The 26,175-nt window shown below is 44.7% G+C and overlaps 1 protein-coding gene across 1 annotated transcript in view; it reads left to right on the forward strand.

Moving 5' to 3' along the window:
- The window catches only part of LOC308103906 (regulator of G-protein signaling 6-like), a 106,335-nt gene extending 89,893 nt beyond the window's left edge, over positions 1–16,442 (forward strand). Inside the window, exons 12-17 of the mRNA XM_080454115.1 lie at positions 1,752–1,862; positions 3,852–3,977; positions 9,684–9,870; positions 13,407–13,496; positions 14,832–14,885; positions 16,266–16,442. Of these exons, the coding sequence (XP_080310241.1) occupies positions 1,752–1,862; positions 3,852–3,977; positions 9,684–9,870; positions 13,407–13,496; positions 14,832–14,885; positions 16,266–16,316 (619 nt within the window). The 3' untranslated portion in view covers positions 16,317–16,442. The remainder of the gene's footprint in view (positions 1–1,751; positions 1,863–3,851; positions 3,978–9,683; positions 9,871–13,406; positions 13,497–14,831; positions 14,886–16,265) is intronic.
- Positions 16,443–26,175: the final 9,733 nt, after the last annotated feature.

Below are 26,175 nucleotides of genomic sequence, written 5' to 3' on the forward strand. Positions count from 1 at the left end.
AGAGAGGACCCTTTTAAGCAACGGATAATGAGCAGTGAGCCAGCCATTATTGAGAAATAAACCCCAACGGGGTCAGTGCAGTCTGTTACTGCATTTACTGTACTATATTAACTTTTTTTCCTCCCCTCAAATGTTTAAAAAAATATTCTTTAGTGTACTGTTTAGCTGTAAAATGACATTGTGTCTTTGTTTGCTTTGCCACCATGTTGGATACCGCAAAAATCAACAATGTGGATTGATAATAATCTACAGTAGGTATGTGTCCATGTCCGTAGCAACGGTCTGTTCTTCATAGTAACAGTCTGTTATCAATAAATAACAGACAGTTGAATGACATCAAGCATTCAACCAAGCTGTGTCATAAAGCAATGTAAAGGACCATACCGATGGTCTGGCATGTTTAGCCCATTTACTACAAGTCACAGTATATTTGTCTTTACCGCAAACCATTTTAGTTCGAGTTTTGAGGAAGCCATTGCATTGCTTTCATTTCAGTACAGTATGGAAATCAACTTAAACTTGCTTGAGGTAGGTGAATGTTTATGATGACTTTGTTTTTGCATTAAATATTTATCTACGAACGATATTCAAACGTCTATAACTTCATACTGTAGCAGTGAGTTAAGCCAACATTGACTCAATTATTCAGGTAAATCTTATACCTAGAACCGAAGGTGTGAATAAGTCATGACGTGTATTGACTTCGGTGTGGTCCTTTAAGTGTCCAAAACTTAACTCCAACCCATTATCATTGCCAGTGTCAGTATGCAGCTGCACAGGACGACAATAACACCAATACCAGTGTGTACATTAAGGCTTAGAGTACTGTACATACCTTTATTATCATTATTGCGTGAGAAAGCTCTTAAGCAGCAGGAATAATGAAATGGTCATGGGACAGGGAGCTTGGCCTGGTAAGCTACTGTGCAAGGAAGCAATAAAATCTCTCTGTCCACACACATCCGTCATATGCTCCACCATTACTGTTCTACCTCCAAGTGAAATTGCGGAATTCATGCTTACATTTTATTTTCAAACAATCATAAAACATGGCATGGAGTATGAGTCAGGTGATTTAGAAACATGATTTTAGTTTGGTTAGAGCACTTGGCTTGAGCAAGTGCTGTAGTAATGAAAACGGTGCAATGCTGGACACATATACAGTATTATGGAAAGATTTCTATGATGACTAACACTGTGAAGGTAAAGAAACAAGGTCAGGTCTATCCTCCCGGGTCTAGAGCTGAGGAAAGGGGCATTTATTTTCTTGACTGCATATTGCCCTGCCTGTGACCTCCCTCTAAGCTGGGAAAGGCTGCAGTAGGTGGCCGCCGTTTCACTTCTTCTTTAGTCCATCAAATCAAGAACAGCCACTGCAAGGGGGTTTAGAGCGGAGCTGTAGAACTGAAGGCTTTGAGGATAGAAGTAGAGTAGAAAAAAATAATAACCTTTCTTTCTAAATAGGGACCGCTAAAGGCCATGACTCCTCTAAAGCAGCAGTGCTTGCATATTACGAGCTGACTGGACAAATACTGACCGCATTCAAGAAAAAGCGTTACCTTGTTATGTTGTCTGTCCTCACTTGTGCCTATATATTTCTGTGTGTGTGTGTGTGCGTGTGTGTGTGTGTGTGTGTGTGTGTGTGTGTGTGTGTGTGTGTGTGTGTGTGTGTGTGTGTGTGTGTGTGTGTGTGTGTGTGTGTGTGTGTGTGTGTGTGTGTGTGTGTGTGTGTGTGTGTGTGTGTGAGGCAGTCTGATGACTTACACAGAGCAGTACGTGGAGTACGATCCATTTGTGACTTCACCGGAACCTTCCAACCCTTGGACCAGTGATGACAGCTCCTTCTGGGACCAGGAGGCTGGGTACGTGTCAGAGACGTGGTCCAAAACATGACTCAACTCAACATTCGCAGTCAAAAACGGCATCGCAAATTTGATTCTGACTCCCAGCCGTCTTTATTATAAAAGTTACGACCTGGATAATGTCATGTATAATGCAGTTTGGAATGGATTGGAGAATGCTGTAGGTCATGTCGATCACTTTAATGGACTGCAGAGCACACAGGCATTAGTCAATGCTCCTCAATGCTCAGTATTGATCTTTGACTTGTATTGAACCTTTGTCTTTGCAAAAAACAGAAAAATAACATTCAACAACATGGCCAGTTAGTGCATATATATTTAAGCCTGAGTTATGCTTGGTTGCGCGCATGTGTCATACACTGAAAATAGAGGATCTGCAAGGTCACAGCGCTCCACAGCGCAATGGGTTGTGAGCTTGTAGATTGGCTATTGTCAGTGTGCAACACCGGTCTGAGTTCTCTCATTTGACCTGAAGTTACAGTTGCATAGATTGAGTTACTGTAGACCAGTGGCGTGTCCAGATTCTTTTGAATTGGGTGGCCCTATTGGAGCATGCACGCGTGCACCCCGGAATAGCATTTGTATCTCCACTGCTACGCGTATATCTGCTTTAATAACTAACAGTGTCTTACTGCGTTTATTTCTCTTTTTACTTAGCCTAATTTCTCCATCTTCTAGACTAGAGATCTATTTCAAAATGTCAGGCAAATCATTCCAAGATATGTTATATGTAGATGCATGTTGAATAATCTATAGACTCTATAGATTATTCAACATGCATCTACATATAACATATCAAAGGTTCAGTACAAGTTAAAGATCATTGCATCGCATCATGACAAAGATCAATACTGAGCATTGAGGAGCATTGACTAATGCCTGTGTGCTCTGCAGTCCATTAAAGTGACTCTATAGTATAGAGTAGCAAAGAAGCCACAGTGAGTGGAGGTACTTCTTGCTTGCATACAAAGTTTGACGCTGATCAGTCCAGCAGTTTGCGTGGTTTGCGTGGACAGACAGACAGACAGACAGACAGACAGACAGACAGACAGAGAGAGAGACAGACAGAGAGACAGACAGACAGACAGACAGACAGACAGACAGACAGACAGACAGACAGACAGACAGACAGACAGACAGACAGACAGACAGACAGACAGACCAACCATCATAGACAGCTTGCAGAGACAAACTGTAAAAACAAACGACTTCTGAGCTAACTGTATTTCATTATAATTTAGTAATTATATACGAAGGCACCATGGTTTAACCTTTTGGAGGGGTACGTCCATGTACATTAATCTCTCTCAACGCATTGCATTATCCTCTGATCTCCACTGCTCTCCATAAATTATGCAGGGATTAATTAGAGAGGACATGTAATCATTGCGCCTAATGTAGTTAAATAATTCAGTTGCATTGATTAATTATAGGTTGGGGGGGGTGGGGGGGGTCCTACATAGAGATGAAAGGGATTCAGTGTGGGGTGAACTTCACACACCAGTTTCCCAGTACCATTTCTCTGAACCCATTAAATCTGTGTCAATTTAGATTTTAGCTAAATATATAACACATTGGTTGGCTATTCAAAAACAGCAGATCTACAAGCTCATAGCTATGAGCTTGTATATCTGCTATTTTTGAAAAATCGTGAAAATGTGCGCAAATCTTTGAATATATATTTATATATATGTTTTTTTTTTTTTATGTTTTCTTTTTTAAGCGAAAATGCTTCTTGGGGTCCCTGGAACAAAATATTTGGAGATGGGGGGGTCCGTGGCCAAATATACATAATTGTGGGGGGACGTGAAAAAGTTGAGAACCACTCATATAGCAACATATAACAACAGACATTTTTAAGAATCGGCCTCAGGTCTTAATGGATTAATCGTGAAACCCCAGCAGTATCCTCAAAGTGATGTTGATACCACCTTCTCTCTCTCTCTCTCTCTCTCTCTCTCTCTCTCTCTCTCTCTCTCTCTCTCTCAGTAAGGAGCCCAGCCAGCAGCGGGTGAAGAAGTGGGGTTTCTCTCTGGACGAGGCATTGAAGGACCCAGCAGGGCAAGAGCTCTTCCTTAAGTTCCTGGAGTCAGAGTTCAGCTCAGAGAACCTGCGGTGAGCTCTGCGTTCCGCTGCACAGATTGAGCTGCAGAAAATTGAAAAGATAAAATGTTTTAAATAAAATGCTGAGGGAAGCGGGCGCTGATAGCTGAGTGGTTAAGGCACATACCACTTAGGCAAGTCCCCGAGTTCGATTTCCGGACCCGTCTGCATGTCACTCCCCGATACTCTCTCCTCTATTCCTTGTCTCTCCACACTGTGGACTATAACAAGAAAGCATGTGACAGATGGTAGTCTAAAATGGTGAATAAAGGTCTCCTAATTCTGGCCACACCTGTTGATCCTGCTTATCACAGCCTGGCAGTGCGCAGGAAGCCAGGCGGACCGGAGTGTGACAGTGTTGGGCTGGTCAATAAAAGAAAATAAATAAATAAACACACTGAGCCGCAGATGAATTGAACATTTAGCTAATCCTTCCTGTGAGTTTAGCTCACCAGGCTTTTCCTTTCAACAAGCTCGAGAAATTCGTTCCAAATATTGTCTCTGTCTGTGACAGTGCATAGTAAAACCTTTGTTGCTGTGACCTTGACAGAGTCATGGCTGCTGATAGTTTTAATGATGCCGCGGCACAAAGTGAGGACTCTGCCCTGTGTCCTTTACTCACAACGATGATTCTGTGCAGACAGACGGCTTTTGATTTATTTTCAAGTTATACATCCATCCATCCATCCAGCCCCAGTGGCGGGTGAAGAAGTGGGGGTTCTCTCTGGACAAGGCATTGAAGGACCCAGCAAGGCAAGAGCTCTTCCTTAAAGTTCCCGGAGTCAAGAGTTCCACTCAGAGAAGCTGAGCAGTGAGGTGCATTCCTCTGCACAGATTGAGCTGCAGAACAGATAAAAAAAATGAATACAATAAAATGCTGAGGGAAGAGGGCGCTTACCGCACTGAGGGCTTTCCAGACGGAGAGAAACACAACGCCTGCCTTCTCACTTCACTTGGATCTGTAAGGTCACGCTGCGCCACATAGGAAAAAGCTCAGCACATTTCAACTCACTCTTGTCATGGGCGGGCGTGTGCGTGAGACGAGCACAAACGCGACCGCCTCGCTTGTTGTTCCGCCTGTCAGATTGCCTGCGCTTACTTTACCTGCCCGCTCGACCCCTTATTGAAAATGAAATACAAAGCACATCAATCGCTCCCCATGTGAAAAGCCCTTAAGACAGGCGGTAAGTACTGGGAGCTGACAATGGGTGTGCCGCTCCACTTCAGCAATCTATGGGTCTACCGCATTGTAAAGAAGGGGGATACACACCCTCGTTGGCACTTAGTGGCAACGAGTCGTTGCCACTAAGTGGCAATCTATCTATCCATCGAGCCATTCACACATCATTTGTCTGTCTGTCCGTCCATTCATTCACTCATCCATCCATCCATCCATCCATCCATTCACCCCTCCATCCACCCACCCACCCATCCATGAATCCAACCATCTTGTCTTCACTTCCTCTTTATCTCATACAGCACTTCTTCTCCAGCAGTATCAACCCTCCTCTCCAGCAGTATGTAACTGGAATCTAATGGTGCATTCACAAAGACAGACATCAGGGGCCGGATCCAGTTCATTTTCTATGGTTTTCCATCAGTAGCTGTATCTTAACCCATTCAATTCAGGAACACATCTACACATGTCTTCTAAATCCTAACAGTTTTCTGAAAAACTTATGTTGCTATATATATCAGTGGTTCTCAAACTTTTTCATGGACCCCCAAAATTATATGTTTTTGGCCACGGACCCCCATCTCAAAATATTTTGTTCCAGGGACCCCCAGAATCAAAGATTTGAGTTAAAAATGTTCGCTTTAAAAATATACATATTCAAAGATTTGCACACATTTTCTGGATAAAAAAAAACCTCATAGCTCACAGCGCTCATCACTCTGTGCCGCGCTATCATCTTGTATATCTGCTATTTTTGGAGAGCCAAAGTATGAAATAATAGCTAAAATCTAAAATGACACTAAACTCTCAAGAACAGATTCAGAGCTGCGCTACTGAATCTGTCGGGAGTTCAGAACGTGTGTGCAGAACATAGTGTGTAGCCTACAAGTGGGCGTGCCTTCAGATCAGGAAGCAGGCCGCGCTTTACCCAATCAAATGTAGTGGGCAGGATTTACATCTGTGCGCTCGCTTCCCACTGAAAACAAACCGAAACTCATTTAACAATAGCGTCCTCAGAGCCGACAAAACCACGGAAAGTTAGTAACATTTTAACTTGCTCTTTCATCATAGAAAAAGTGGGCTTATAACCAAAACGATCCATGTTCAACTTCTTTGGGAGAAATGGTGTTAGTGTTCCGTGGAGAAATATTGTTAGTGGGAATGAAAACATAGGCGCACCACCGGAAGTGGAGGGCTGAGGGCCGACCAAAACCCCGGTTTCCAGTCAGCATAGGTCTAGTAATCAAAGGTAAAAAAAGCAGCAGAGGGTGCTGTTTTTCCTTTTTTTTGACGATGGGTTCCCAGATTGAAATGAAACAAATGTGTTCCTTCCTAAATTGAATGGGTTACATTTGCATGAAGTTGGTTCAATTCAACTTTATGCATCCACGCCTCAACAAAGCATACACAACAGCGATACAGCATTTCGTCTCTGTCAGGTGGGAAACCTCATTATGTCCAAAACAGTTACTTTTCAGGATTCAAATACCAAAATAGCAGATCGACAAGCTCAAAACGTGTCGCTTCGTGCCGCATTTTATGCTTTTGTGTGATACGGTAGTATGATCAAGTAGGGCAAAATGTTAAAATATGGAGATACTGTCCAGTGTGGATGCACCATTAATAGTTACTCCATCATACCAGCCTTCCATTGCCTTCCACTGCCTCCTATTTCCTCTCTCCTCTGTCAGTTGGTTAAGCTCTACTGGGGCCCAGATAAGATGAAGAAACCATATGCCTTGTATTATGTACTGCAACGTGCATCAACGATGATTGATAGTAGATATAATACGAAAATAACGAACATGCTTACCGTGGTAAATTATTTGAGGTTCAGTCAGGACATCTCATGCATTGAATTAAAATATTTTTTAATTAATATAAAATTAACAACACACAATGGATCTGCTTTTAGGTACTCTGAGGGTGCATACTACATCCTGCCAATAGGGGCCTTCAGTATCCCCCATAGTACATAAAAGCAGCAGGTCCAAAACAACATGGTAGCTGGTGGAGGGTGAGCAGCAATCTCAAATGCAGCAGTAGCATAGACAGCAAGCAAGGAATGAGCAATGCAAACTTTCCCGTTTAAAGAGCACTCTATTATTGAAGTGAGTATGTGGTTGTTTGAGAATAGAAGCATGGAGCTGAGACCGACCAATGTTGTGCAACGCTTTGATAATGATTCTTCAATCATGCTTCATGATAACTAGAAGACAGAAGAGGGAAGAGAGAGAGAGAGAGAGAGAGAGAGAATGCTATTTCTCAATTATGAATGCACTCTCTGTAGAAGTCTTAGGAGTATTTTTTTTATAATGATGATCCGCAGCAGTAGTCAACCAAACGAACAGACACGTTCCGGCTCGCAGGCCTTTGTCAGTGTTACTGCTGTAACACTAATTATAAAAAAACACTCCTAAGACTTCTACAGAGAGTCCCTTTATGCATTATCAGTATCTGCACAAAGTTTATTCAAGACACTCTCAAGACTGTCCTCGAGTTGAGCGGGCCTTTCCCTTGAAGTGAGTTGCACACAGCCACAACCATTTTGTGGAGCAGCTTAATTTTTATTAATTAATTCATATCAATTAAAAATGTGATAACTTTATTTCAGTTCAATCACAGTTAACATTTTTCCAGTTTTTATGAAAAAAGGGACAGCCAGATTATGCAGTGTTTGATTCTTCCTATTGTTAAACTATAGGCCTAATGAATTTTCTAGCTAGTTTGACTACGTTGTTAATGTGAATACCGTATAGTGATGTAGTTGGACTAGGAACGCTTTTAAAATTGATGTCAATAATTTATATTGAGGCATCTTGCTTCCCAAAACGGTTGCTCTTGCAGCATGTCTGCTCTCCACTTCTCCTCTCTGCCAAACGGCTTGACTGCTTAGCACAGCGAGGAGTGAACTAAGGGCTGTAAGTTCATTCAAACGTTTTTTTTTTTTGTTAGACGTAGAGTCAGATGTTGCTCGATTGTGCCGCACCTCTGACCATTGTAGCTTCACTCAAACCCCACACCTACTGCTATGTTACTAAGTTGACCATATAAACCGTCCCTGTTTTGGACATGTTGGTGAACATTTTCCAAACTTCTCAAAAGTTTTCAAAATGTTCAAGAATAGCACAATAGTACTGTACCAAGCTCTTATCACATTGCATTGCCATGCATTGTGTTTTCGCTGTTCATTGTTAAGTACATATATGGCTTAAATGGTTAACTATGTTGCAGGCAGGCAGGCAATTAAGGTACTAGTGTGCATTCATTTTACACTTCACTCCCCAGACACACACACACGCACGCACACGCACACGCACACGCGCACACACACACACACACACACACACACACACACACACACACACACACACACACACACACACACACACACACACACACACACACACACACCTATCCCTGGTCAGTGCTCTACCAGCACTCAACCCTCTCTCTCTCTCTCTCTCTCTCTCTCTCTCTCTCTCTCTCTCTCTCTCTCCCTCCCTCTCTCTCTCTCTCTCTCTCTCTCTCTCTCTCTCTCTCTCTCTCTCTCTCCCCCCCCCCCACTTCAGACCGGGAACTTAATTGCTTTTGCTTTTATGAGGCCACTTTTGGAAAGTCACTTATGATGGAAAGGGTGCGATAGAGCAAGCTGAAAAAGAGAGAACAGAGGTGAAGGGAGACGGCAAGATCCCCTAGGGTGTTTCCCTCCCTATATTGCAGAAACAGTCCACAGATCAATAGATAGATAGAATGTAATATTGGAGTACAGTCAGTGAGTGGTGTGTTGTGTTTGACCTGCAGGTTTGTGCTGATTCGTCTGGCTGACCCGACCAGCAACTGGCTTTGTAGCTTTTTGGCTACTGTATGCTGCGTTCACACTAGCAGTAACACATCAGCAGGCTACTACAGTACAAGCCAGTGACAGTAATTAGATGCAAACTGACTGACCCTTGACACTTGTCGCTGTGTGACGATCTACAAAGACTCCCCCAAAAAAAAGTTGAGCTGTTTTTGTTTCACCATTTCCAACTCACCACTCACCACTCCACCATTTCCTCGCCACACAAATCCTGCTTGGAAAAAACGAGTGAAAACTAAAAGTAGTGACTGTATACTGTGTTTCTATCTATACTCCACCTCCAACAAGGGGCATTCTGTGACTCCTGGGGCCGTTTCAATATTCCATCATCTTCTCCTTACACCCCTGACCAAACAACCACTTTCTTATAGTAGGCCTTCAGAACACTGGTATTTCAACTGGGCCATGGGCAAAATATTGATATTATCTCGATATTGTGATATGATGCTAGATATTGTCTGGGACTTTGGTTATTGTAATAATGTGATATGGCATAAGAGTAGTCTTCTCCTGGTTTTAACAAAAAAGCTGTGTATGCTTAAACAAACTTAGATATTTTCAGAAATATGGAAAATAGATTTTAGATTGACAATTGTTGGCGTACAACACAGCACACAACCGAGTATAAATCAAGCATAATCACTCAAGGTGTGTGTTGATTTTGTTTTGGATGGTGCAGGTTCTGGCTGGCAGTGCAGGACATGAAGCGACAGCCCTTGCAGGAGGTGGCAGAGAGGGCACAGGCCATCTGGGCGGAGTTCCTGGCAGAGGGAGCGACCTACTCCATCAACTTGGACTCCCACAGCTACGAGCGCACCAGTCAGAACCTGAAGGACCCCGGACGCTACAGCTACGAAGACGCACAGGTAGACAGGAGAGGGTGGGATGAGGGAGAACTAAATAGAGGAGAGAGAGAGAGAGAGAGAGAGAGAGAGAGAGAGATTTATAGGATTAACCCATTAATACCTGGGACGCATCTGTGTCACTTTTAGATTTCTTTAGGCTATTCAAAAATAGCAGATATACAAGCTCATAGCGCGGCACCGAGTGCCGCGCTACGAGCTTGTAGATCTGCTATTTTTGAAAAATCGTGAAAATTATTTTTAAAATATTTTTTTCAGATTATTTTTTTAGGATTTTGAAAATGTTTCGAAGCGGCCTCAGGTCTTAATGGGTTAATAAAGGTGAAGTCATAAATAATTTGAGTTTGGGGCCAGACATCTAAGTCAGTGATCAATTCCAAGTGTAGTTGTGAGACCTACTGCACATGATTGGACCTCTATATGCTTGAACACTTAAACCCTATATAGGCCTACTACAGTTGACCGTGTCTATACCTGGCCTCCTCCTTTTGTCCCTCTACACCAAATCTCTTCGCCAAAAATAGCTGTTCTAAAAGCAGCACACTGCGTTGCTGCATGGTGCATTGAGAGCTTGTTAGATCTGCTCATTTCGCAGAATGTTCGCCTATTATGATCTGCCCATAATAGCATTGGGTGGTTAATACTGGCTGTGAAACAGTTCAACAATATTATGTTAATAGCATCGTGTGAAGCATTGTCTTCCTCTGGGCTCTGTGTTAACACATACAGTGCCAAGATCGCGTCCACACGTTCTTTCAAATCCATCGCTTGAGTGCCAGGATTCCTAAGAACGAGTTGACACGTTCTTTTGAATTTTCATTGTTTAATCTGTGATCGCACGGCTGTGTTTATTTCTCATCAACACTTTCGTTTTCCACTTACGTCACACTCACCCGGAGCCGGATGTAAAAAAAAAAATTCATTTCCGGGTCACGCTGTTTTTCTCCGGTGATTTTCGGCCAGAATAAGGAAAAACACGGTTTTTCACACGGTATAAAAGACAAACGGACAGCTCAACTTCTATTTTCTTTGGTCCGGGTGACTAACAGTCATCGTCGTAGTATATCACATCGTTTTCAGGACGATCAGCGGGCCGGGAATTGTCGAAAACGTCACATCTTTGAATGACCGGATATGACGTGGGCCTGTTTGGGAGGGGGTGAGCGAGGTGATCAATGTTTGGATGTGCTGCTCTCTACTGGTGGAACAATCGTAGGTGCTTGACAACACAATCAGAGAATGTATTTGAATGAAAAATTACAAAACAAAAAAATTAAAAAACACGCAAATTGCTGGCACAGGGGTGAGTACATTATGAATAAACTCTGGCAGTCAATGTGTTAAGAGGCCCTCTGCCTGGTTAAATTACTATACATGCTGATGCTCCATATAAAATGCTGTTACTTCCTATCCCCAATCCCCCCATTCATCGTCTTCTGTACTGTTATGCAATAGAAATGAACCACTTGAACCCCAGCCTCCCTGTTTTAGGCATGTCATAATAGGCGAACATTCAGTGAAAATTGGCAAACATTCTGCAAAAATAGCAGATCTACAAGGAGGGATGCCAAGGACAGACCCCTGGGGGACCCCGGCCAATCAAGTCTATAGGCAGGGTCCCCACGGTCATGAAATTCCTGGAAATATTTTGAAATTGAAAAAAAAAAAATCCAGTACTGGAAAAGTTTGGGAATTGATCAAAGGTCCTGGAATTTATCAAGGGTCCTGGAAAAATATTTGGCTATGCATTGTTTTTGGCTATTGATTTTGTTAATACAAAACATTTTCATAAACATGTATAACATACACGAAATATGTAACATAAGTAGTTTTTCGCCGAACAGGCTGTGTGATGGCATATATTATTTAAATAAAATAAGTCATACGGATGCCATAATGAGTCTTCCAGTGAGCTATGCCCTAATTTTGCACGAAATTTTGAATGAAATTGTACTATTCTATATTCTATGCTTTATTTTTGCTACACTGCCTATCTTTGGGCATTCTACATAGGAGTAAGAGACACATTATTGCGCTGAATGATTGTTATATAGGCCTGGAAATTGGGCTAAATATTCTGGAAAAGTTTTGGAAAAGTTTTGGAAATTCATTGCTAAAAATGTGTGGGGACCCTGTATAGGGCAGGGGTCTTCAACAGGGGGTCCTTGCTGGCCTGAAAAACGTTGAAGACGTGGTAAAAATGTTTTACATTGTAGAGGTATTGTGGCAACCGCACACTGGGACAGAAAGAGAACAGCAGCCAGCCAGACAGACAGAGAGAGGGAGTTGGAGGAGGATTTCCTCTCCTGTTACAGGTTTAAAAGTGCAACAAAAGAAAGATTTTCTTTCAATTAGTGTTGCTACTGTACAGTGTAGCAGTTCCCGTTCTCTCCCTCAGTGATGATCACAGTGACTTTAAAAAAGCAGGTGCGCTTCCTCTGGTTGCCTTTTTTATTTAGGCAGTGCTCAGCTATAAATATAACTTGAATCAAATACCATCGAAGTGGAAAAAGCGGCAATCAAAATCAAAGGATGCAAGACTGGCTCAGATACACATTCTCATTTATTGGGAACGCTTACGCGTTTCGGCCAGATTAAAAATGTGATAATGGGGGTTAGGCCTCTTTTAAGCATACTGTACACATCATCATGTCCCCCCCTGTGTAAGGGGGAGGTCCTTTACCTGTCAAAGGATGTGAGAAGAATTTGCAATTGGTGGTATTGTGGCATATTGTGGCACACCGTCCACATCTATAGTTGCCCTTGAGGGACAGCCAGGTGGAACAGTCAGGACTAGATGATGATGAGTTAACCAATTTGTCTCTAAGAGTTGGAGCTCTTCTGTGTGCAAAGAGAGGAGAATTAGTTGTTTGTTATTGAGCATAGGTTCCATCTGCAAAATAGACCAATGTTTTAATATTACTTGTTTATTTACTTCACACACTGTTAACACACCCTGCCAATAGACATGTAGGCTACTGTTGAGTACATTGGCGCTGCATTCAGAAAATCACATCTTGGTTGCGTGCCATGTTGCACATTGAAAATAGAAGATCTACCAGCTCACAACACTTGTAGATCGACTATTTTCAGTTGTGCGACAAAGGCGCTCAACTATGTAACACATGAAAGAACAATAAAATCCGCACACCAGAATACTGCTCCCATCGTGGGTTATTTTAATCACCCACGATGGGAGCAGTATTCTGGTGTATGGATTGTATAGTTTTTTCATGTTGAATTTTTGATCCAGCAGCACCCAGCCCAGCAGGACAGGATGTGCCTTTTGCCACTGTGTGACACCTTTTTCAGAACTTTTTACACACACACACACACACACACACACACACACACACACACACACACACACACACACACACACACACACACACACACACACACACACACACACACACACACACACACACACACACACACACACACACACACACACACACACACACACACACACACACACACACACACACACACACACAGAGAGAGAGAGAGAAACACACTGTTGCTGTCTCTCCCTCCAGGACCACATCTACAAGCTGATGAAAAGTGACAGCTACACTCGCTTCCTACGCTCCAATCTCTACCAGGACCTCCTGCTGGCAAAGAAGAAGGTACGATACTGTGTGTGATCCCATGCCTAAGTGTGTGTGTGTGTGTGTGTGTGTGTGTGTGTGTGTGTGTGTGTGTGTGTGTGTGTGTGTGTGTGTGTGTGTGTGTGTGTGTGTGTGTGTGTGTGTGTGTGTGTGTGTGTGTGTGTGTGTGTGTGTGTGTGTGTGTGTGTGTGTGTGTGTGTGTGTGTGTGTGTGTGTGTGTGTGTATATTCGCTATACATGCACACTAGTGTGTGCATATGTTATGTAATGTTATGTAACATAATCAACGACAAGCTGTGTGGTTATCAAAACATAATGCATGATGGGGCGCCGATGGCCTAGTAGTGGTCCTGGCGCATTCCACATATAGACTCTAATGCTACCTGACAGTGAGTCCCGAGTTCGATTACCGAGCCTGACGACCTCTGCTGCGTTTCACTCCCCGTCTCTCCCTCCCTGTTTCATGTCACTCTTCACTGTACCATCAAAATAAAGGCAGAAAAGCCCAAAGAAGTTCTTCAAAAACATGATGTTTTGCCTTCACAGAGTGCATTGTTTTTTTAATAACCACATGGCATGGAGCTGATTATCCTGCTTGGCTACTTACTGTACCTATAATTCAATGAGAATGTAAATGTTACGGTTATGCCTTCAATAAGGTCTCTAACTTAAAACCAGATATAATATAGTAACTAAAACTAACAATATAACGAACATTTGAATTGAAAAAAAACATTTTTTGTCGAAGGACGACTTCACCAATTTTCAACCTTTCTTCATATCCTTCATGTCCTCACTGACACTCATTATAATATGGTGCGATTTCTGTCTACTCGGCCTGTGTCTCATTTGCTTCGAAAATAGCCGATCTACAAGCTCACAACATTGTTGTTGCGTTGTGAGCTTGTTGATCTGCAAGTTTTTTTTTATCTCACCGACTACCTCATATTATAATAAAAAACTAAAACTAATAAAAACGAAACTAAAACTAAGCCTTTTCTCAATATAAAAACTATACTAAATTAGAAATCCCGCTTAAAAAAATAATTAAAACTAACTGAAATTGCAAACATGAAGTCAAAATGATATAATAAGACTGTAATAAACTGTAATAACTGTGCTTAAAGCTCTCATTGAATGGCTTTTGGACAGATCTGACTCGTATTAAACATTGATACAGACAGTACATAGCTTCAACATTGATATGCATTTGTTTAGGCTCAGCACTGGTTGATTATTCTTGTTGATACACACTTCGCTCTTCACACTTCCTCAGAGCAAGCGTTGTGGTGTTTGTGTGGATACTGGATAATCTAAGAATGTCTTTCTTACATGTTTTCCTCATGGGCTCAGCCTGAGACGGAACAGGGCCGACGTACCTCCCTGGAGAAGTTCACCCGCAGTGTGGTGAGTGGGCTTTATTTTTTGGGCACTTTCGAGTACTTCCACTGAAACCTGTGTAGTGTAGGTGTAGTCTATTTATGCCCACTGATGACATAGTGGATTAGGATGCTTGCCCGAGGGACCACACAAACCCCAGTTAACCCCAACATTGAATGCTACCATTAATGCGTTCAGCAAGGATGCACCCTACCGATTTTGGTGACCCCAATGGCGCATAGTGCTACCCTTAGGCCAAACCTTCTGCACACACAATGTAATGGGCAGATTGCCAAGTGAGTTTCCTTGACCTATCCTACCGTCACACTCAGATCAAAATATCGACTTCATACACGAGATAATCTAATTGATTTTGGCGAACAGCATAATGCTCTGAGGATCTACTAGCAGGGCTTTTAGACTAGCTTGGGGAAACTGGCACAGCATGTATTACACAGCCTGTGGACATGAATGAGACAGAGGGGCGAGGAGGTTGGTGGCGATGGGTGTGTGTGAGGAGGGCTTGAGGTGGAAACAACGGTTCCCCATTTGTCCTAACTTCTGAGAAGTTGGGAAGAAAGGAAAGAAGGAACGAACAAACAAAGTAACTATAGGAAGGCAGGAACGAATGAATGAAGGAACGAAGGACTGGTGGGTGAGGGTGTGGACCTGGGGTTATCCCTGGTAGCTGTGTAGTTAATAGTAGTTAAAAACCTCATGCCCCCCACCCATATACATGCGTGCCACATCAACACCATATGTACTACTCACGCACGCGCCACTATACGCCGGATGATTTGGTCCAAGCAGGTGAGCGGCGCAAATCATAGTCATTGTTGACCTAAAAATTGCAGTGCGTTACTGATTCGCAAACAACACACCCCCTACAGCGCACGACAAGTCCCCAAATTGCCAAACACACCCAGGTGGGGGAAAAACACGCCTCCAGAAATTCACCCGCTTCGCTGCACATCTCAAGCCGACCCTCCTGCCCTGAATGATGTCCTTAGAGTATTGTATTTCATGTGACCTTCACAAAACAGGGCTGAATGTGTGTACTCAATCTGTACAATGATTTTAGCTGCACACAAAGGAACTCTTGCCTCCCTGTTTGTGTGAGAAGAATGTAAGGGCTTTGCTCCTTCTTTAACGCCTTACCTCGGACATGTCTTTCCCCTGTTCCCCTGACACGTTTGTGTGACGATATGTATCGTTTTGGCGTTTTTGAAAAAAAATAATATATATATATATTTTGTTTTTTTCCAAACAAATATATTTTTTTCATTCTGATTCAGATTATAAACTACTGCTGATTAAAAACATGGCAGGCTAGTAAGCAACGCGGCTTTCAGCGAACACAATTAATAATACAGATGAATCACTCTCTCCTCTTTTTGTTCCCTGTAGGGCAAGTCCCTGACAGGCAAGCGGCTGACAGGTCTCATGCAGTCCTCTTGACAAGGCCTGGACCCAGAGTAGCAGCATCCACACCCTGGCTCACCAGGTTGGGTGTGTGAGTTCGTGGGCACCCCCCCACTCCTTGGCACCGGCCACGTTAGCGTGACCTTGGATCAGCTCGAGAGGACAGACAGCATGCAATAAGTCACCTAGACCTGACACCAGGACAGGTGCTGTCACACTGAAGAGAATAAACTGCAGTGTAAACACCGCTGCGCTCCTCTGGGGGTTCCAAATCGATTCTGTAACCAAAATGGAACATCAGGCTTTACTATTTCTCTCTGTGTACAGTGTCTACACTCATGTTAATATGATAGGCCCACACCACCGGGGATGCCCCTTTTACTTTCAGTGATATAAACAATGGAATGCTTGAATGCCTTTAACTGTCAATACTGTAGCTAGCTATCTTATTTCACATGTCTTTCACTGGGTTGAAATAAAGGAGGTTGAAATAAATGGAGGGAGCACACGCTGCAACTGAATCTCTGCTTGCCTCTTCATGTTGATGGTCAATGAAGGTACAGTAAAGTCAGCTCTTCCACAATCTTGGAATGCTACAGAGAGTCTGTAACTACACTGTGTAAAAAAAGTCGCCAACAGGAAACAATCTGCTAGGAACGTTATTCGACCGATCACGACGCAGAGTTCATGAAATATATTTTTTAATGTTCATTTCTGCTAAGCAGCAACTAGACAGGCTTCGACTAATTTGATTTACAGAAGGACTTATTTATGCAAACTGCAAAGGCGAGACAGAAGTGGAGAGGAGGCAGAACATCTGCTTAATTTTCAGCACTTCCTATGTTCAGAAGCATTTGAATATTGTGAGAGCCAACAGTTTGTCTCGAGAGACTAAATGCCTGATTTTTACTTGGTTGCGCACTGTGTCGCGCAATGAAAATTGTGATTTTCAGTGCTTTTCTTTTAGATTTGATTTTTCCGTTGTGCGACAATCGGCATGCAACTGAGAATAAATCAGGCTTAATGAAGATACAGTTTCTGCATTTTCTTTCAAGGGTAACACAAGAGAAGTTGAGAGAATAAGCTGACTTTTGGCAAGTGAGCTTTTGCAACGTGCTGTTGTGTAACCAGAACAATGGTAGCAGGTTCAACTCTGCCAGATCACGGTTGATTCAGGAGGAGGAGTGTATGCAAACACTTTTGCATGAGTTGTATTTATTTATTTATTTTTTGCAGAGTACAATGTAGGTTTGATCACGTCAAAGCCTCCACAGATTCCACAACATACTCAACACCCAACAGTGAGCCCGCTCTCCGTTTTACTGTCAAATAATGAAGTTATGATAACGTTGATTAAGGGACATTTCTGGTGGTGAATTTTACAAAGTTGTTTGCTTAATGTACTTTTACCTTACCTTACCCTTACCTTCTTAACATTCCATACAAGGCCCGACCCGTCTCTACACACAATGAGCCTGGGTGGACATTTTTCACCGTGACCGTGATAAATAAAGGGGAATTGCACAAAATGGAATAATGTATCTTTCATTGATCGTTTTTATCTCAAAGGGCTGCTCACAAAAAGATTATTTATCTGAGTTTGCCAATCACATCATCTGTCATAAGAGGTGGATCAGTTAATCATGGTAAAACTATAGGTTACTGGACGTAACCCCGGTTTTATGATAATATGAGAGAGATGTCTCGCCTATGGGAGAGCGCCCTCTGGCGTGATCACAGAAGCATTACCTTATAAACTCCAGACAAACCTTTGGCTGGATTCTGACCTCCCTCTGACTGGAGGGCCCGCCCTCTATCCTATATAAGTCAGGGGAGAGTCATTTTCCGTAATTCAAGATAACATTTTTCTTCTCGTTCGTAAACAAGAAGGGTGTCTTTCGAGACATCTCGCTCATATTATCATAAAACCGGGGTTACGTCCAGTAACCTATAGTTTTATTTCAAATATTCACTCGATGTCTCGCCTATGGGAGATATAGTAAACTCCCTGATTGTTATCTCGAAGTCCAGAATAACCAGCCTAGGGGCCTGACCCCCGTCTGGAGGCTACACTATGGACCGTATGCGCCACAGGGGCTGCAGTTACGTCCAAACTGTAGAACCTGGCAAATGTCAAGGCCTAAGCCCAACATGCCACACTGCAGACATCCCAAATGGAGACCCCCCCGAAGAGGGCCCATGATGTCGCTATTTCCCTTGTAGAATGTGCCCTCAGTCCCACTGGGGCAGCATCCCACCACTGGAATAGGCTAACTGAATAGCCTCTACAATCCAGTGGGAAAGTGTCTGTTATGCAATGGGCTTGCCCACCATCCGTGGAGCCCATGACACAAATAGCTGATCTGACTTTCTCAAAGCCCTAGATCTGCCAATGCACATTTCCAAAGCCCGAACCGGACAAAGGCAATGTAACCTTTCATCCTCCTATGAGGTGAAAAGAGGCGGGTGAAACGCATTCAAGGTCACAAGGACACTTGGTTCCAAGGGGTTCTTTGGCACATACCCAGGTCTGGGTCTGACAACCACCCTTGTAGCCCCTTCCTTGACTGTGTACACTCCTCGTGTACTGACAGTGCATGAAGATTACTGAGCTCTCCAGTAGTCACTGAAGCCATCAGTAACGCAGTCTTGACTGACAGTTGTTCTGTCAATTTGACTCAGAGGCTCGAAAAGTGACCGAGATAAGGAGTCCAACACCAGGCTCAAATCCCAGGGTGAACCGGGGACTTTGACTCGGGAAGAGACGTCCGGTCCCTTCCATGAACCGACAAATCAGGCGGTGCTGACCCACCGTCTCGGCCTCAAGCAAATACGGCAGGCTGAGATAGCCGCCAAGTAGACTTTTATTGTGGAAAAGGCTCTGCCCTTATCCATTAAATCCTGTAGAAAAGGACTTAATGGACATGGGCTTAGAACGGCACAGTGCGAGACTTCTCGCACCTTATCTCAAAACCGTTCTGGGGTAACCCCTCAGTACTCAGATTCATCCCCTCGTGGGCTGAGCCCAGAGAGTCAGATGTTCTGGTCAGGGACAAAATATCTCGCCCCCTGCTAGCGTTAGCATGTTTCCGCGTAACGGAAGCAGCCACAAGCGGTCGTACAGGAGAGGTTCGACTGACACCCAGTGACCCCATTCTGGAGCCACCAGTATCACCATCAGCCCCTGGTCCCTCACTCTCACGATTGTGGGACCTAACAGGGACAGCGGAGGAAAGCATAAAAAGAGTTCTGAGCCATTCGTGCACTAGTGCATTTCGACCCAGAGGCACTGCACCCTCCACTGGGAAGAACAACGGACATCCCGTGTCTTCCAGTGAAGCAAAAAGATCCATCTGGGGGCGATCAAACGATCCCAGATCTATCCTGGTATCTCCGGGTGCAGAGACCATTCGTCTGAGAGGAATCACAGATTCCTCCAGCGACACAGCGTTGTTACACATTCCTCTGTGACCAACACACGACAGCAACTGCCCAATCGTCTTAGCGATACGGCTAAGGCCATCATACCTGACATTTCCATGCACATTTTGAAGGAGACCCTCCGGCCCGTGTAAAATTGTGCTAGGCAGGACAAAAAGGACTGATCCTTTCCGGTGGCGGGCTGGCTCTGAACGATAGCGAGTTCAGAGTCCTGCCTATGAAATTCGCCGTCTGTGCAGGCACCAACACGCAGTTGACCCTGAAAACCTGATTTCAGTAGGTGAGACACCACTTTCTGAGTATGCTGCCTTGCCGCCGATTCTTGAGTCGGCTTGTAGCAGCCCATCGTCTATGTAAGACGCTATGCGAGTGCCTTCTCTTCTCAGAGGGCCAATCGCAACCTGCGTGAATCCGACGAATACTCTGGGGCTGAGGACGTTACAAACGGTAGCACCGTGTATTCGTAATTTCAACCTCAGAACCCTAACCGCAGAGATTTCTGTGTGGTGGGTAAAAGGAGCATGAAAATAGGCGTCTTTTAGGTCTATCAATGTGAACCAGTCTCTCTGGCGCACCATGCGGAGGAGAGACGGATTTGATAACATCCTGAATTTGAACACCTTTAGATACTGATTGAGGGCTCTTAGGTCCAGTATCGGACGCAGCCCCCCCCCCTTCTTTTTGACCAGGAAATAGCACGAGTAGAGCCTGCTGTTCGCTTGGTCTCTGGTTATTTCTTGTACAGTTCTTTTTCCCAACAGGGAGAATTGTCTTCCTGTAGAAAGTCGCCCGCCAGTCCCCTGCTTAAGAGAAAATAGCTTTCACTAGCATGGGGAGGTCTCGAGGCGAACTGTAGTATATATCCCCTGGATATAGAGTGCAGCTGTATAGTGGTTGAACAGAGTCGACCGTGAGCCGTTCCCTTGGGGACAGGGCGTAATCGTCCTCTCCCCATGGCGAGCATTCGCCCCGCTACCATGAAGTGTCCGTGAGACCTCTGTGGTAGCGAGCTCGTGTCCCTTATGTTCTGGTTTTGTCCTGTTTCATTTGTTTTTGCCGTGCCCCTGAAATTCAGGCTGTAACGGTTTGAAATTTTATTGGAGAAACAGGTAGAGAGGGTTCAATTTCTAATAACCACTCCGATGTCTTGCCAAAGGAGACATCTTGGTCATAGTATCAGCGAACCGGGGTTACAGTCGTAACCCATGTTTACATTCACACAACATTATCCACATAATGTATAGTGTGTAAAGTCATTCTCCCTTCCATCGGGTGGTGGAGCGTGTTCACCCCGCCCCGCCCGGTCACCAGAACTCTAGGACCACCAGAGAGAGAGGGGGAGGCGGTGTCCACCGTCTCCTCCTGACATAGTCCCAGCCATGTCCCTCTCCTTTCTTTATTTCGCTCTTGTAGAGTAGCTGCCCGAGGCCTGCCTCTGGCTGGCTAGGGTGCCCCCCCTGGCCTGTAGGTTGCAAGCAGGAGCGCCTGCCGTTTAGGCGACGCGTGCTTCGCAATGGAGTTGGGCTCTCGTGTCAGAGCCGTGGCTTCTGACGTGAGGTGTGTGGCAACCCCTTCTTCCACGGGTAGCGGGAAGAGTAGGGCTCAGCCCAGGACACGTCAACTGTTGTCCCAGTGCTGGTTGCCAACGGGAGTAGGCATTAAACCGTTCTCCCATACTGGCTGCGGCTGTGGCCATAGGCTACGCCGCTGGTAACTCGAGGTCGAGTATGAGTCGTGGGGAGAGGCTCGTTTTACTGGCCAATCGCCTGCTCAATGACCTGGTTATAGGGGACATATTCTGTACCCTGGAGTAGTTGGGCCTCGTCCGTGTCCTCTTCCTAACTTGGTGTAGAAGGGACGCCTCGCGGGGTTTGGGGGGGTTCGTCCCCCTCCGCCCCGGTGGACGTGGACTCCTATGGCCGGGTCAAACATTTGGAAATGTATGGCCCGTTTTCTGACAAACCTAGGTTCAGTCGGTCCGCGGACCTTCCTCACACGGCCCTCGGGCTGCGTGGGTCGGTCCCAGGCAAATAACACATGAGTTGTGTCCGTCGTGACACGACATTCTATTCCCGCAGACCCCGCACTCTTTCGAGGGACAGGGGTCCCTTCGTTGCTGGGCTGCAGCGGTCATTGTTCACAACACGCGTGGAGCCTGTTTGTGGCAAGGTCTGTAAAACAGGGGAGTCGTGTATGGGAGAAAAACTTGCTAAGCTTTTATTGTCCCAGAGAAACAACACGATGTCGGTGTTAGCGTGTAGCTAACTGTAGCCTGCCCAGCTGGTAGTTTATGATGCTAGCTGGTGGCTTGCAGAGCTGTCCCAAAGAAAAACACTAAGAGCGGAAGACGCTGGTGTGTTTGCTCGGTTTTAGCTCGTGGCTAAGAGGCCACCTTAGAGAGAAAAACACGATGTGGAGTAGTGATGCTGTCGTGTTTTACTCGGTGATAGCACGCAGTGTGCAAAACGTGTTGCTAGTGGGAGCTCTAAGCTTACCGATGGCAACGTGCTAAGCAAGCTGGTAGCATATTATGCTAGTTGGTGGTGTGCAGGGCTGTCTCTGAAAGAACACAGTAGGAGCGGACGACGCTGGTGTGTTTGCCCGGTGTTTAGCTCATGGCTAAAAACCACCTCGGAGAGAAAACACGATGTGAAGCAGGTTATGCTGTCGTGTTTACTCTGTGTCAGCACGCAGTGTGTAACGTGTTGCTAGTGGGAGCTTGTTAAGCTCACCGATGGCAACGCACTAAGCTAGCTGGTAGCGTATTATGCTAAAACACACTAAGAGTGTAAACACTGGTGTGTTTGTTCAGTGTTTTAGCTCTTGGCTAAGAATCACCTCGGAGAAAACCACGATGTAAAGCAGAGATGCTGCCGTGTTTGCTGTAGCCTGCCAAACGTGTTGTTAGTGGGAGTTTATTAAACTCACCGGTGACAACATGCTAAAAACTAGCTGGTATCCTATGATGCTAGTTGGTGGCGTGCAGCGCTGACCCGGAGAAAGCACACTAAGAGCGGACGACGCTGGTGTGTTTACTCGGTGTTAGCTCGTGGGTAAGAAGTCACCCTGGAGAAAAACACGATCTTAAGATGTCGTGTTTACTCTGTGTTAGCATGATAGCCTGCAAGCAGTGTCGCTAGTGGGAGCTTGTTAAGCTCCCGGTGACGACGCGCTACGCTAGCTGGTAGTATATGATGCTAGTCGGTGGCGTCTCGCACTCTTTCTGCGGGACCGGGGCTCTGTTGGACCCGGTCCGGCTCTTCGGAGCTGCGGAGGCCATGTTCACGTTAAGCGTTTTAAGCTTGAAGAACGGAACAGGGAGGAGGGAAAAACAAAACACGGGGGCCGAGCAGACTATGCTGGCGTGTTTGTTTTTCTCCTAGCTAGCTCGGGGCTAACTGTGGCTAGCAGCCCGTGGGGCTGAGAAGAGCTTATTAGGCTCATCCCCTGGCTCACGGCTACTAGACTGAGAAGTAGCAGACTATACTACACGTTAGCAATTTAAGCTAGAAAAACTAGGGAACATGTTAAGTTCCTCTAGGAAGAACCGTGCGATATTGTCACAGGTTTTGTAAAGAAAGTCAACACCTACCGTCAGCAGCGTCTCGCGGTCCAAGATATTATCCTGTCCTGATGAGACTTTCGCCGTGCCGACTCCATAAGGTGGACTGAGAAGGTGCTTCCTCGATCGAACGAGAAGAAAAACTGAATTACGGAAAATGACTCTCCCCTGACTTATATAGGATGGAGGGCGGGCCCTCCAGTCAGAGGGAGGTCAGAATCCAGCCAAAGGTTTGTCTGGAGTTTATAAGGTAATGCTTCTGTGATCACGCCAGAGGGCGCTCTCCCATAGGCGAGACATCGAGTGAATATTTGAAATAAAACTGTTTGTTTTGAAGTGAGTTCATTGTCTACGGCATGTGAAATCAGTTCAAAACCCTTATTAGTGTGTGTTTTTGTTAACCTGACTCCGCCAGATGGAAGAAGCTTGCCGCCCCCATCTGGCGGAGTCTGGTTATGTTTTTGTATCCATGGAGTCAATAGATGAAAAGCTCAGTTCAATAATAAATCATAATTTGTCCCCTTTAGTTGTTTTTTGGGGGTATTTGTCACTGTACATATTGCTCATAATGTGAAATTGCTAATGTGCATTTAACCGATCCTCACTTTTAGGAGCAGTGGTGAAGTGCCGCTAATACGGGGGGGTTAAGAGTCTTGCTCAGGGTCACTTTGACACAGACTGGGCAGTCCGAGGGGTGAACTAGTGACTTTCTTATTACCAGACTGCCTCTCTAGACACGCATCTACAGCTGCCCAAAAATAATGGCTGGCATCAGGTTCCCTGTCATTCTAACATTAATCCTCAGGTTTTAAATTGAGAATGTAGTTGCTGTATTGGCTCAATAACTAGGCTTTGACAATTGTTTTGTAAAAGCCTAATTGTTTTGTGAAAGCCTAATCGTTTTGTCAAAGCCTAGTCCAAGGTACAGTTGAACACTACCACCAAATGCTTGTGACATGTAACTACAGCCTGCCATCCCCACCTCTCCATTATTTGGAGATGGAATTGTAAGGACAAAAGCATGGTATTGAACCCTTGACGGTTCCTATAATACAATGATATGATATGAAAGGCCAGAGTGATATTCATCTCCGGACATGATCTTGGTTTATTCAGCAATAGATTTCTGTGGATGTGTGACGCCATCTTGTGGCCACATCATTGGGGCTGCTGGATATTGCAGTTGAATGACCTGTGTTAAACTGGTAAACCTGTGTGTGTGTGTGTGTGTGTGTGTGTGTGTGTGTGTGTGTGTGTGTGTGTGTGTGTGTGTGTGTGTGTGTGTGTGTGTGTGTGTGTGTGTGTGTGTGTGTGTGTGTGCGCGCGCGTGCGTGCGTGCAAATGCCAGTAGAACATCATAATGGCGCTAGCAGAGTCATGAAGAGAGCAGAGAAATGGACCTGAGGATCGGAGAAAAGAAGAGATGGAAGAAGGTCAAATTCCACTGACCATTTGTGAAATAAGAAGGAGGGATGGAATGAGTGGAGGGTAATGCAAAGAATGGGGGACAAAAGGGAACCAAGAGAAAGGAAACTGGGCAGCCACAAAGAACCAGTGGGAACCAGTAGGCCATGGGAGAAAGTATTCTTTAAACAAAGCCCTCAGTCAGGACAGTGGGATTTTACAGCACTTCTCTTGATCCAGCTAAATCTCTTCCAAAGCCAACTTGAAAAGAAGCCGTGGTGCAGAGTTTTGACTGAGCGGTAGAACTGAGGGTGTGTGGGTGTTGGTACGTGATGTGTAGCACTATGTGGTAAGGTAAATGTATATCTTCAGAGCTACACATAGCCCCGACACATTAGAATGAATACGAAGGCCTTCTTGCTTAAAGACGTCCCATTCTACAAACGTTTTGAGAAGGTAAGTATACAAATAGAAAATATGAAGTGGCCTATGGCTTGTTTGTCAATGGCTCAATGCCCAAATTATTTTCCAGTCCCTGCATGTGCGCACCATTTGTCCCCATCACTGGTGGACTGCACCTTTCAGCAGAGAAAAGAAGTGCCCTATAGGCTGCCCATTCAGTAGAGAAAACTTGATGAAGTGCCCTATAGGCTGCCCATCCAGTAGAGAAAACTTGATGAAGTGCCCTATAGGCTGCCCATCCAGTAGAGAAAACTTGATGAAGTGCCCTCTGGCCCTGGTGCCCGTCCAGTGGAGAAAACCTGATGAAGTGCCCCTGGGGTGCCCGTCCAGTGATGCAGTGCCATATAGACTGCCCTACGTGCTCAAAAATGAGTTGGTCTCTAGTGCTCCCATCGGTGCGAGACAATGTACCCAGATGAGATGCTACTGGTGTCGGGCCCGTCAGATAAGCCATTGTCCAGAACCGATCTGACAGATCTGACCGCTTTGCCCATATATGGAAATGCCCATATGGACATATACTGATGACATCATCTCCATATATGGGCATAAAGGGGACACAGACAGATGGATACAACGGGTACTCTGACATGGGGTATTGCATAACCGGGTGGGGCATGCATTCCCCTTTGCATCGTTCCCGACTTGCATTGTTCCCGAGTAGATAAGTATTTAAAAAATCCCTGTTGTTATTGTTGTTTCTTAATATACCAAATATCTCTTTGATTCCTGTTTGGAGCCAATTAGTTACAGTATACCACACACTTTATGGCTATGTCACACTCATGGCAGCTTTCAACATGTACTGAGAATTAAACTGCAAAAATTAGGATGTGACAGACCATCCATGGGTTTTAACCCAGGATCACACCACACAGCTTCACATGACATTAAGAAAATAAAATGTCTGTAATAAGGTCTGAGTGTGTATAGAGTTGTGAGTGAGTGGTTGCAGGTATTATTGTTTTTCTCCTTTCCCGCCTACCTGTCAATTTCCAATCATTATTGAGTCATCACACCTGCAGA

Source organism: Gymnoscopelus braueri (genome assembly GCF_963280865.1).
Source record: "Gymnoscopelus braueri genome assembly, chromosome: 16".
NCBI lineage: Eukaryota > Metazoa > Chordata > Actinopteri > Myctophiformes > Myctophidae > Gymnoscopelus > Gymnoscopelus braueri.